The sequence below is a fragment of the Monodon monoceros genome, unplaced genomic scaffold, assembly GCF_005190385.1.
Source record: "Monodon monoceros isolate NGI ecotype Baffin Bay Population unplaced genomic scaffold, NGI_Narwhal_1 Super_Scaffold_2, whole genome shotgun sequence".
NCBI lineage: Eukaryota > Metazoa > Chordata > Mammalia > Artiodactyla > Monodontidae > Monodon > Monodon monoceros.
This window is the reverse complement of record NW_021703776.1, coordinates 32,752,555-32,765,255: the sequence shown is the minus strand read 5'-3', so window position 1 is coordinate 32,765,255 and position 12,701 is coordinate 32,752,555. Positions and strand designations below refer to the sequence as shown.

Sequence of the window (12,701 nt, the reverse complement as noted above, 5' to 3'; positions counted from 1 at the left end):
TATTCTCTCTTGTCTTTTTTTAAAACAAATTTATTTATTTATTGATTGATTGATTTTTTGGCTGTGTTGGGTCTTTGTTGCTGTGTGTGGGCTTTTCTCTAGTTGTGGCGAGTGGGGGCTACTCTTCCTTGCAGTGCGCTGCCTTCTCACTGCAGTGGCTTCTCTTGCGGAGCACGGGCTCTAGGCACGCGGACTTCAGTAGTTGTGGCACATGGGCTCAGTAGTTGTGGCTCCCGGGATCTAGAGCGCAGGCTCAGTAGTCGTGGGGCACGGGCTTAGTTGCTCCGCAGCATGTGGGATCTTCCCCAACCAGGGCTCGAACCTGTGTCCCCTGCATTGGCAGGTGGATTCTCAACCACCGTGCCACCAGGGAAGCCCTCTCTTTTGTCTTTTAATTATATTTATATTACAACTGTGCACCACACTCTAATTCAGGATCAGTACTGTAAAGGGTCACATAGTAAAATTTTTTGTGCCACATACTATCTCTGTTGTACATTCTTCTTCTCCGTTTTTATTGTTTTACAGCATTTAAAAAATGTAACAAGTATTTTTTAGCACTCAAGCCATACAAAAATAAGCCATGAGCTGTGTTTGTCCCACTGTCTCTAGTTTTCCAACCCTTTTTCTAAATTGAGAGAAGAATTAAACTAAAATCTTTGTATGAATGTTTTTATATTGCCTACCACCATCCCATCTAATTCCTCACCAGTGCCAAGGATCTCCTTATTCATAATTAGTGATCTCATAGTCAAGTAATATTAAACTTGAATATAATCTCTTTTCTCCATAACCCTATGACATTCTGTGCTTCCCCTAAATTTAATGCCTATGATAATTACATTTACTTGCTTAATGGCTGAATTCACTGGTGGTCTGTTGACTCTGATAACAGGGACTCTATCTGTTGTGTTCCAGTCTGTATCCTCAGCACCTAACAAACTACTGTCCCTGAGTATTCAGTCAACATTCTTTGATTGAATGAGTAATTGATCAGAAACCCAGTTCTCTGAATCAATTAAACTAGATGAGGAATGACTGAATGCCAGATCAAAATAGCCACATCCAGGAAGATCACTAAGCAAATATCCAGCCAATATGTAAGCAAATATCCCAAATAATTCAGGCCAACATTATATATAATAAACTATATTTCTATACTTTTCAATACATTTCCTGTTCTTAGGAAAAAACCTGAATGGTTACATTCAAAAATAAAAATATCAAATCTTTCTCAGTCAAGATAAATTATATTTTAAGCTTGCTCCATTAATTCCAAGTTTAATGGATGGCTATTGGATTACCATCAACTAACCAGTGCTGAATGGTAATGAAAGTTCAAGATTCTGTTCAAAATCAGGAGAATTTGAGCTGCACTTTTATATCTCCCAGCCTCATTATGAGCATCTTCCTTGGTTTACTGAATTACAGGCTGTTACGTGTATAAGAAGTCGGGGAATTTTTAGTTTAAGAAATAAAGATTTCCAATTCGTTCTTTTATGAATTTTCAGTACCTAATTAGGCATGTGATTTCTAAGGACTTGCTCTCACATTCCAAACATAATAGTATATAGTAAACATACCAGTTGGGTTCTTTGAGAACTGAAGCTTACATGTGGAACCACACTGAATGGTCTATTTTGGCTAAATTTTCTTTTGGAGCAGTATTTCCAAAGTAAAATATTTAGAAGGAATTAAGTTGGTATAATTTTAAAGTGATCAGTTAACAATATTTAAAGTACTTAGTTTAAATCTCCATTTTAATATTCATTTTCTTCCTTCAAAATAACATTTAGAAATTAAAGCTTTATTTAAGACAAATTTTCCAGTATTCTTTTTGGAAACATGCAGCTATTCTTAACAGTTGTATAATTTGTACAATATTGGAAGGTGGCTTCTTTGCAGTGTTTTTTATGTGGTTTTCTTTGGTTATAACTGAGATGATATGCACTAAAAACATCAGTGATTTTCCTTCTTTTAAACAGGATTTCATTTCAGGTGGATCAAAGAATGAACGTTGTGATATTGTTTCCAATTTAATAAACAAAGGCTGCTCAATTGATTTGATAGAATACCCATCTGTGCATGTAACACCAAGTAAAAATGAAATCAATACCCAGGTGACACCAGGAGAAGTGCTGATTCAGCTACGTCAAGGTATGGTTATTTTCAAATAAATCGATGATTCTTCATTTGAAATTATATCTAGCTTTATTTGCTCATATTTAACATTTTATGGCAGGCAGTATTGCTACAGTAGAAATAAGAGTGGGCTCAGAATCAAGAAATCAGAATTCTAGTCTTTCTTATGCCTATAGCTAGCTGTGTGGCCTCAGACACTCTGCAAACCTGACCACACTATATTATAATTATGTGTTTCAAAACTTGATCACATTGTACTGTAATTGTGTTCCTATGCCACTGCCAGCTCTGGAAGAAAGAGAACATGTTTTATCCCACTCTGTTTCTCCAATGCCTAACAGAGTGCTGGCATGTAGTAAGCACTCCATAAGTGTTTGCTGAATTTGTTAGTTGATTAATTAGTAAGAGATGTGAATTAAGCTAAGTCTTAGAGCCTGTGTGATAAGCTTGTAACAGAAAACTATAATTCATAATTATCATAATTAACTTGAGCTGATTTGGCCCCTGAGAGTAACATACACATTTCCTCCAATACTTCTCTTATACTTGTCCTTCCACACCACTGTATTGCACATGTAGCAGGCCACTGGAAATTATTCATTTTCTCCAGTGCCAGAGAATCCCAATGAACTAACTACATATGGCAAGATAAGTTCAGGTACAAAGATATGCATCGCTCAACTAGATACATTTAGTTTTAAGTGGTATGCAATTGCCTTCAAGCCATCATTATTTCATTTTGGGTGGTCTTGTCCTGTCATTAAACTTTTGAATAACCATTATCAACATATGACCTCCCAATTCCAAAGCTGAGCTATTTTTCCCAGACTCTTGGATTACCAAAATAACGAAATCCATTTCTTTCTTGGCCCTAGGCATATTCCCAGCTTCCAATTAAAACTGTGCACTTCACCATATCCAACAATTATACAACCCAGTATGGACATAAATGAGTGACAGCTGGAAAGGGATACACAAAAATTAAAGTAACTAGGTTGGTAAGATTATGACACTTGCCACCTTCTATTGCTGCCATAGCAAAATACCACACACTATGTGGTTTAAACAACAGAAATTTATTTTCTCACAGTTCTAGGAGCTAGGAAGTCTAAGATCAAGGTGCTGGCAGATTCGGTTTCTGGAGAGGGAGAGAGAATGACAGACAGACAGAAAAGGAGCTCTCTGTTGTCTACATATAAGGGCACTGAATCCACCATGAGGACCCCACCCTCAGGACCTCATCTATATCTAGTCATCTCCCAAAGGCTCCATCTCCAAACACCATCACATTGTGAGTTAGGGCTTCAACAGAGAAATTTGGCTGGGGGCGGGCAGGGAGGGGGCAAAATTCAATCCATAATTCTTGATATATAAAATAATGTTTTCAAAAGCTATGAAATATTTTTAGAAATTAATTATATTTTATACAAGAAAACTGAACTCCAAAAAGTGAAACTGTTTTTATAGGCCAACATCTCTGAACACCTCGCAATAAAATTTAAAATCAATACAAGAGGATAAACAAACATTAAATAATAGAGAAACAAAGAAAAGATTTTCCTAAATAAGTTCTATCTCCAAGAATAAATCAAAACTCTAGTCATAGACTATTTGATAATAACAATAATAACAACACACATCATAACATAATGGTATGTGTTCAAAGTTGCTCTCAGGATAATTCAAAACTTTAAATGCTTTTATTATTAAAGAAGAATGAAGCATCCAGATAAAGGTACAGAAACAACAAAAACAAAATAACCATAAGGAAAACAAGAGGAAGAAATTCATAAGTTAAGAAAAAAAACAAAATGGAATGCAAAATAGAAATAAAAAAGTAAAATGAACGTATAAATCCAAAATCTGGTTATTTGTAAAGCCCAATGAAATAGACAAATTGTTGGCAAAGCTAATTAAGAAAAAAGGACAAAAAGCAAATGACCTGATTATAAAGACCATAACCAGAGAAACAAATATTGGGTAAAAAGAAAACTTTAAGAAAATATTAAAAATGGTAAAATGCATTAAATGTGGTAAAATATATAAATCGTAATAATAAAGATAATTTTCTAGGAAAATATACATGACTAAAATTGACTCAAGAAGAGGGAAACCCCTAAGAAACCTAATAAAGATATAAGAAGTTAAGAAAATTATAAAAGAAACTCCCCCTAAAAACATTAGGTCTAAAGGTTTTCATGGGGAGAAATGATTTCATGTTCCCCTAAACATTTAAGGAACACATTATCCCTATGCTACATAAACTCTTCCATGGTTTTAGAGAAGGCTTAGAAGCTACTCAATTTTTACAAGCGTATCATAACTCTAGTATCAAATCCCTAATAACATTTTAAGAAATCAAATTAAACTGCATGTGATAATAAGAGCAATGTCACCATACAAGTAGATTTAACCTAGGGTAGTTGATTGTCTTAAAATTAATGTATTTTTATCATCTTAGTTTGCCAAAAGAAGAAAAATATATATTGTTATCTCAATAGATGCCAAAAATCATACAAAAAAATTTAGTATCCATTCCTGCCCAAACCAAAATTAAAGACTACTTCTTTAATATGTATTAAAATCCTTCTGAAAGTTTTACATAAAAGCAATCAGACAAGAAAACTGAGTACGTGTTATCAACATTTTGAAAAGATAAAGCAAAATTACCATTATATGTCTACCTGGAAATCCAGGCAAATCAACGACAACTAACTATTATAATTAAAAATAAAAGGCCATGGCAGGAAATTTTTTAAATATTCAAAAATCAATGAATTTCTTATATAGTATTAAATATAACTTAAAAAGGGATCATTTCAAAGCAGCAACCTAAAATGTAAACTGCCTAGTGATAAACTTTCTAAAAAATATGTAGAGTCTATTGTGCTACGTAAAAGACAGTATGAATAGATGCAGAAGAATTTTATGTTCCTGAATAGGGAAACAATATTATAAAAATAACAGTTTTCTATAAATATATTCTAGTAATGTAACAAAATCTAAGTGCATCAATAAATGTAAGACAGTCCCAATCAAATTTAAATGCAGTTTGTTTAAACAAATCTTCAGTGATACTCATTATACATGTATCTATCTATATCTATGTATCTATCTCTCCATATATATAACAACATATTTATTTAGGATACATTCCTAGGAATAGATTTACTAGGTCATGTGTATTACCAGATTATTCACAAGAAAAATTCATGTCCAGTTAGGCTTTCAAGAGTCAACCTCACCCATTCTCATTCTTTTTAATCTCTTCAATTTGTTAAGTGTAACTAGTCTATTAGCTGTTTTCTTTTGTCTTTTTCCTATTACTAGAAAGCGTGAATATTTTTCTTAAGCTTATTAATTATCTTTATCTCTCCACTTTGTGTGTGATTTGCCCCTCCATACAAATTTGCTTATTTTTCTCATTGAATATTAATTTTCAACAGCTTACAGATGAGGCTTATCATATATTATTTACCTCTAAAAAAATGACTAATAGCCTTTAAAAATGTCTTGCTCTTTTTTAAATACTTGAGATTTGAAAATTACAAGGTGCATTTTTTTATATTGGTATGTTACTTTTAAATTTATACACTTGAATTTAGTCTGTTCTCTTCTGTAGACATAATGGTGGCTGAATCCTCCTGAGACTATAAATTAACAGTTCAAAACTTGGGAAGTTATTTCAGTGCTGTAGATAAGCAATGGCAGTAATGGTAACAAGGCAGGAGAAAAATGGCCAGACTTGAGAGATAATCCGGAGGTTTCATCCCCAGGGATTGGTGATTGATGAGTATGGGAACACCTGGGCTCTGGCTCGAGCATCTAGGTGAGGTGGAGAAGGCTGCTCTTTGTGGAGGGGGTGAGTCTGAGTTCAAACAGACATCTTGAATTAAGGTAGTGACTTACCCATTAGAGGCTGGAGTTCTGGGGAGAGACAGAGTTGGAGATAGAGAAGCCGGAGATGTCAACATGAGGTAGTAAGTGAAGGTAGTATGAATGAGATCATGGGAGTAGGAGAATCAAAACACAAATGCTTAATGTCTATGTCAATCATTATAGGGTTTGATTTTAGTCAATTCCCCAATACTCATGAATTTCTGTGTGAAAATAGTTACTGTCTAATGTGTATGTTATCTTTCCAACATAGCTATGACAGAACTATATTTTTATAATCTGCATATATAGCAAATAATTATTAAAATAGATTTAATAAGTTCATCTAAAAGTGCATCGTGGCATCAAAGACATGCCAGCTTTGGGGCATAATATATAAAGCTGTATTTTACCAACTCCAGATATATAGGAACCTCATTCCTTACAATGTAAAGTCCTTTGCACCCTAATATATATATAAGAGTTGAGGGTCTGGTATAATGAATACCTAAGTGTAAAATACATTTATTCCCTAATATTAATTTTGATTTATTAGATTTATTTATAGATAACCACTTTATTCTTACCTGATAAAAATTCATGACCTTCAACGTAGCATTTATTAAGGATTTTTAAAAGTTTTTATTTTTAAAAATAAAAATATTTCCATTATATCATATACTAAGTTTTTAAAGGAATGTTAGGGCTATATAAAATATGTATATAATATATATAATTGAATATTTTAAATGAGATTTTAAAAAGATCTTTTCTTTTACTTTTCACTTCTTAAACTATACTTTTTAAAATTTTTACCTATCAATTTTATGGAAAAATAATAACAGAAATAGGCGACTAATCCTAATTTATGTCCCCTAAGAACAGTGAAATGAAATGAAATCTTTAGGAAGATAGGTGAGAGAAGATAATTCTCGATTTCTGTTTCAGAAGTAATATAATGTATATGACAAGGATGAGTATAATTTGTACTTCACTAATTGAAGAAAAGGTTTCAAACTTGATTCATTTTAATATTTTAAAGAAAAAAAGTTCTTTAGTGTAGCTTAATTTAAAATGTAAGATTTTTCAGGTATTCTTCTTGAATTCAAAACTTTTTTCAAAAAACCTAAAAATATAGAGTCATGCATTTTTCCTCCTCAACACCTGGCACATATCCCCCATTTTATCCCACACAGAAATCCAGAAATGTGCTGGAATCTGTACCTTGCTGTTTCAAACTAGTCTAATTCTTGGGCCTTCTCCTTCCCCTGCTCAAGGATAATGAATAGAAATTGGCAGCTCTTTCCTCCTGCTACAGTTCTCCATATTTTCTTATGGTTTTTCAGTTTCATCTTATGCAGAATATTTCTTAGTTATCTTTTCTTAATATCCAGTCATGTTTGTTGTAGCCAGCTCTTCAGAAATGCTCACACCATTATTTGAGTGATTTAAAACTCATTCGAACAACTTTAGTTTTTTGGTCTATTCAAACCAATATTGGCAATAGCTCTAAGTAGGTCTCAACTTTCCTCCAAGTCCTCTTTCTTATTCTATGTCACAGACTCTTTTCTTGCCTTTAAAGTTAATCAAAGGAATAGGACTTGAGCCTTTAGAATCTCAAATTATGAGGATGAAGCTTTCCTGGAGATAATGTAAGTGGTGGCATAAATATTTTGGGGCCAGATGATACTCTTTTCCTCTTATAGAGAGAAACTATTTAAGATCTCCCTAAACTATGGGAAAGAAGTTATAAATATTAGCTTCTTACTGTGGTATATATATGGGCCTTTTGAAATGCTGTATCAAAATATTCTTCCAATATAGTTTAAAGAACATTTATGAGTGGCTATGCACGTACCAAACCCAGAGGCTTCAGAGATAAATAAACAGTTCTTATCCTAATGTTGTTCTATCTAATGTTAGATAGAACAGTTCTATCTATCATCTATTCTAACATTAGAATAGATCTAATGTTAGAATCTAGTAATACTAATGGTAATAATTACTAATGTCTATATATTTACTGTGTACCAAATACTGTGGTAAATATTTTATATGGATCACTGCACTTAGTAGCTCTTACCCACTAAAAGAATCCACCCCCACATAGCTCCTTCTCTCAGAGTAGCATTTAAGACATTGCTGCTGGAATTTATATCACAGTGGTGATGGCCGCAGATATTGTCTTATTTTTAGATGTGTTACTTTCTCATTCGATATATTCAAAACCTCTTTAATGTCATCTTCCCTTTGAGCCCAGTGCTGGTGGCACCCCAGTAGGAACTGAATGGCGATTTTATCCAGGGACATGGTATCCATGTTCCCATGAAAAGATATTTCTACTGCCTCCAAGAGAAGGTTTCTCCGTCATATATAATTATCCAATCCAAAGCCAACTTGAGAGCATAATGTGGGGAGTGTCTCAGGCTCATGGGCAAAATATGGTAATCTAAGCTTGGCCCCTTCAGCTTCCTCCTTAACAAGCAGAGTGGGGTTTGGGGTCAGCCTATGTAGGGCTGCCCACCTTAAGCTTACTACTTAAAGCTAGAACCTTTTAGGAAACTCAAGTGCCTTGCAGTTTAAAAGTAGCGATTATCATTCTCTCCAGCGATGAGTAAAAGGCCTGTGTACAGAAAGATTCTCCTTTCTCCTTTAGTGAAAACTTGTCTTACTGAGGTGTCAGCCCACGCTGAGGTCTTCAACTGACCCAGGTACATGTGCTAACGCCAGCATCTATGTAATCAAAATCAAGCTACAGCAGCCTGCATCCTCTAACCATGGCCATTTGGCCAGGCTTCCTAAAAGCCTGGCAAGGCTTCCTAAAAGCCCTCTTCTTTGCGGAGGCCAGTGAGACTAGGATTCGCTCGCTAGGCTATGAGCAGCTGACCTGTGCTGAAGGCTCCTGTGTGGCTAGCATTTTACTGGAGCTCCCTGAATAGCTCAGGCCTCCAAGGCCTGTGCTTTTGCTGATGCTTTGTAGACTCTGCCTGTTGGCTGAGATAACCAACCAATAATATAACAACTCACACAATACGCTGAATATCTGGTACATTTTTCGATGACTTTATAAAAATAGGCAGCCATTCATCTTTAGACAGAGCCACCATAAACTATAATGATCCATCAAGATGAAAATACCATGTGACCAGCTCGTAATGCCTTCAGCCATATGTCCAAGTCAACAGTTAAAAAACAACTACACAACTTTAAAAAAATTAAAAATTAAATGCTGACCCACACATTAAAATTCAAGCTCCTCCACATGAACCACACTCCCCAATACGCTCCATTTCTATTTCTCATCGATCCAGCCCTATCTACCAGATTCTATCATTCTTCTGAATTAAACTTCTCTACCCAAATTGCAGGACACTTCCACATGGGCAGGATTTTTCACCAGGTACTTGGAAAGCAGAGCCAAATATATGTTCACTGGAGGCAGCCCAGCTCCTAAAAAAAAGGAGTGAAAGAATTGACTGGGCTGGGCTATGCAAGCCCAATTTCTCCTCCCAAACTCTTGGGCTGAAAATCCAAGAATGTTATAATAAAGAAGTTTCCTGCATTTAAAGGCAAATTAGGAATAATAGCCCTTTTCTCCCATAATTAATATTACAAACCAAAAAACCTTACTATTTTTAATACATTCCATAATCTGGCTGAAGAACATTTGATTTGTGAAGTAAGTTTTAAAATATTGCTATTTTTAAGATATTAAGACTGAAAATATGATTTGATAAATTGTAAGATTCCTTTAATAAGTAGATCAGGCTACCAATATGTATACAAATTTGTATTTATTAAAAAATTTTTTACACTCAAAATATTCCCCATGTGCAAATAATTAATGACTTATAAGCATTTGCTTTATTATTTAAAAAAGTAAAATTCAGAAACTTCTTCTATTTAAATTGATAACTTTTCATCATGTACTTTAAAAAGTTAAATACAGAAGTACTAACTCTGTAGGGTACCAAATCCTTGTATCACTTGATAATGGACAGAAAACTAAATAAAGCTGTATTGCAAAGACAGTTGTCTTTTGGAGGCTCCAACAATTCTCCGTATGGTGACCCTCTCTACTCATCCAGTTTCTTTGCCCCTGTGATCCCTCCTCAACATATGTTTATCATGCACCCATTATGCATTGGACAAATGCTGTCCCCTACATTGTCTAGGTCCTCAATGTGGCACTGCTGCCTATCATTCTTCAGACCACTGTCTCATTTCTTCTTACAACTAACTGTTGGGGAGAATCTAATCAAGTAACATGATGAGGTAGGAATTATTTTGAATAGCTTAATGTACTTCTCAGTACCAGAGTTTTCACATCTCATATGTAAATATACCTTAACCCAAAAGAATGAATCTATACCTGCATCCAATAAGGGGTAAATTTTCTTAGAATACCTTTCTGGCTGTCTTCATATCTAAATGCGACCTGAAAACAAGCACAGACACCTACTCTCTCTTATGATAGAATGCTGCTTGCTGTTTGTGCTGTGCTTTACTAGACACTAGAAATACAGGTTCATATGGTGATAAATATATTACCTATTACATTTATGTTGAGCTGGTCTATTTGTTATTATATCTATCTGCCCTATAGAATTACGAGAAATGCACTGTAGAAGTTGGAGACTAAGACATTGGTATGTCTGGGATGGTACCGTTTCCAAACTGCCTTGAAATTATTCTGGAATATTCCCAATTTCATTCATTATGCACAAATTTGTGATAATTGTTCTATACCTAAAATGTGACTGGCTTATTGATAGCTTAACCTGAGATGTTTAAAATGAATACTATACTATGTTTGTCTTTCTCTGAACTAGGAGCTGAAGCTAATTTTATGCTGAAAATTCATCCTCTGAAGAAATATCCTGTGGATCTTTATTATCTGGTTGATGTCTCAGCATCAATGCACAATAATATTGAAAAATTAAATTCAGTTGGAAATGATTTATCTAGAAAAATGGCATTTTTCTCCCATGACTTCCGCCTTGGATTTGGCTCATACGTTGATAAAACAGTTTCACCATACATTAGTATCCATCCAGAAAGAATTCATAATCAATGCAGGTATCTAATATTTGACGTGGACTTCCTAATGCTAAACAAATTTAAAATCTTATAAAACCTCATTTTGTTTTTAAATCAAAGACTTACTAAATTTTATACTTTTGTTTTAATTAAATGATAAATGAAAATATGTATAGAAGAAGTATGTTTCTATCTGAAAACTTCTGAGACTGAAGGGTGGCTTTTTACTTTGTATTTTTTCAAATATCATTCACTTAGTTTCTATTACAAAAAACACAAATAATATTAGTAATTTTGGATAAACCTCCAATAATCAGGCTACCATATATATATATATATGTATATAATATATATATATATAAAATACGTCTTTGAAACTTCTGTATTCCTTTTTTGATTGATCCAAATTTGCTGAATTAAGGTTTATCAAATTTAAAGTACTTATTTTGCCAGTATTGCATCTGTATTTCCATTACTGTATTGTGACTGTTTATAATTACATTGCTTATGATGTGATTTCAAACAAAACTCAGCTAGCACATGGAGGATAGGTAGGTCAAAAGAGAGAATTTGTTTGCTAGAAAGAGCCCTTTTTCTTATCATTTTGGAACAGCATATTCCCTACTATGAAAGGAAAACAGACCTTTAAAATATGAATTTCTCACACGATACTTAGCCTGTTGAATTTTCAGAGAGAACTATAAATGTGTTCAGTTCTTCCTTAACAAAACATTTCATTTTATCGTCTTCTTTCCTACTTTCATGAATTGCCCACATCACTTTACAGTATATACTCTAATTTACCAAAACAACTCTGCTTTCTGTTGTAGAGGAACAAGACTGATGCCTCTCCACATGGAGCTTCACACACCTTCTCCCTGAACACAAATGCACCTGAGGAATGATCCTCACCTTTGGGGACATTATGGAATTCTCAAAACAATTTTAATGAATTTTGACCATTCATCAATAATTCTACACCAAGCATCACTTTAAAATTAGCAAAATATTTTAAAATATCTAACAGTAGTATAATATTTTAACTAAATTCCTAAAAACATTTCCCAAAAAGTGTTTTTCAGCTGTTCCATGGGCAAATGTGATAGGAAATCACTGTAAATTTTCATCTCCTCTTAAAAATTAACAGTGCATATTAGCATAATAAAAGCCCTTAGGTGTCCTATATTAAACATGTTTAATCTTCTTTATGTTTTGACGACCAAGGCATTATATTGCTACATGCAAAGAAATATTCACCAATATTGAGCTTTTCTCTGATTTTATAAAATACAGATTTTCTCTAATAAAATTTTCTTGGCAAAAATAAAAAAGGTATTCCCTTCTCACATCAACCACACACTTTTACTATGACCATGAGTAGTATTTTGGATCTTTGAAGGACGCATAGCAAAACAGAATTTGCATTTCTTCTTTACCCATATAGTGACTACAACTTAGACTGTATGCCTCCCCATGGGTATATCCATGTGCTGTCTTTGACGGAAAACATCACTGAGTTTGAAAAAGCAGTTCACAGACAGAAGATCTCTGGAAATATAGATACACCTGAAGGAGGTTTTGATGCTATGCTTCAGGCAGCTGTCTGTGAGGTAAGAAGTTTCACATTATTGAATATTTGCTCA

The 12,701-nt window shown here is 33.9% G+C and overlaps 1 protein-coding gene across 2 annotated transcripts in view; it reads left to right on the top strand.

The window, feature by feature from the left end:
* The window catches only part of ITGB8 (integrin subunit beta 8), a 97,459-nt gene that overhangs the window by 41,645 nt on the left and 43,113 nt on the right, over positions 1-12,701 (top strand). For both annotated transcript variants that reach the window (XR_003795299.1, XM_029233999.1), the window contains exons 3-5: positions 1,986-2,157; positions 10,851-11,097; positions 12,503-12,668. Coding sequence is in view for 1 of the 2 variants with exons in the window: in XM_029233999.1 (XP_029089832.1) it covers positions 1,986-2,157; positions 10,851-11,097; positions 12,503-12,668 (585 nt within the window). In the remaining variant the exon portion in view is untranslated. The remainder of the gene's footprint in view (positions 1-1,985; positions 2,158-10,850; positions 11,098-12,502; positions 12,669-12,701) is intronic.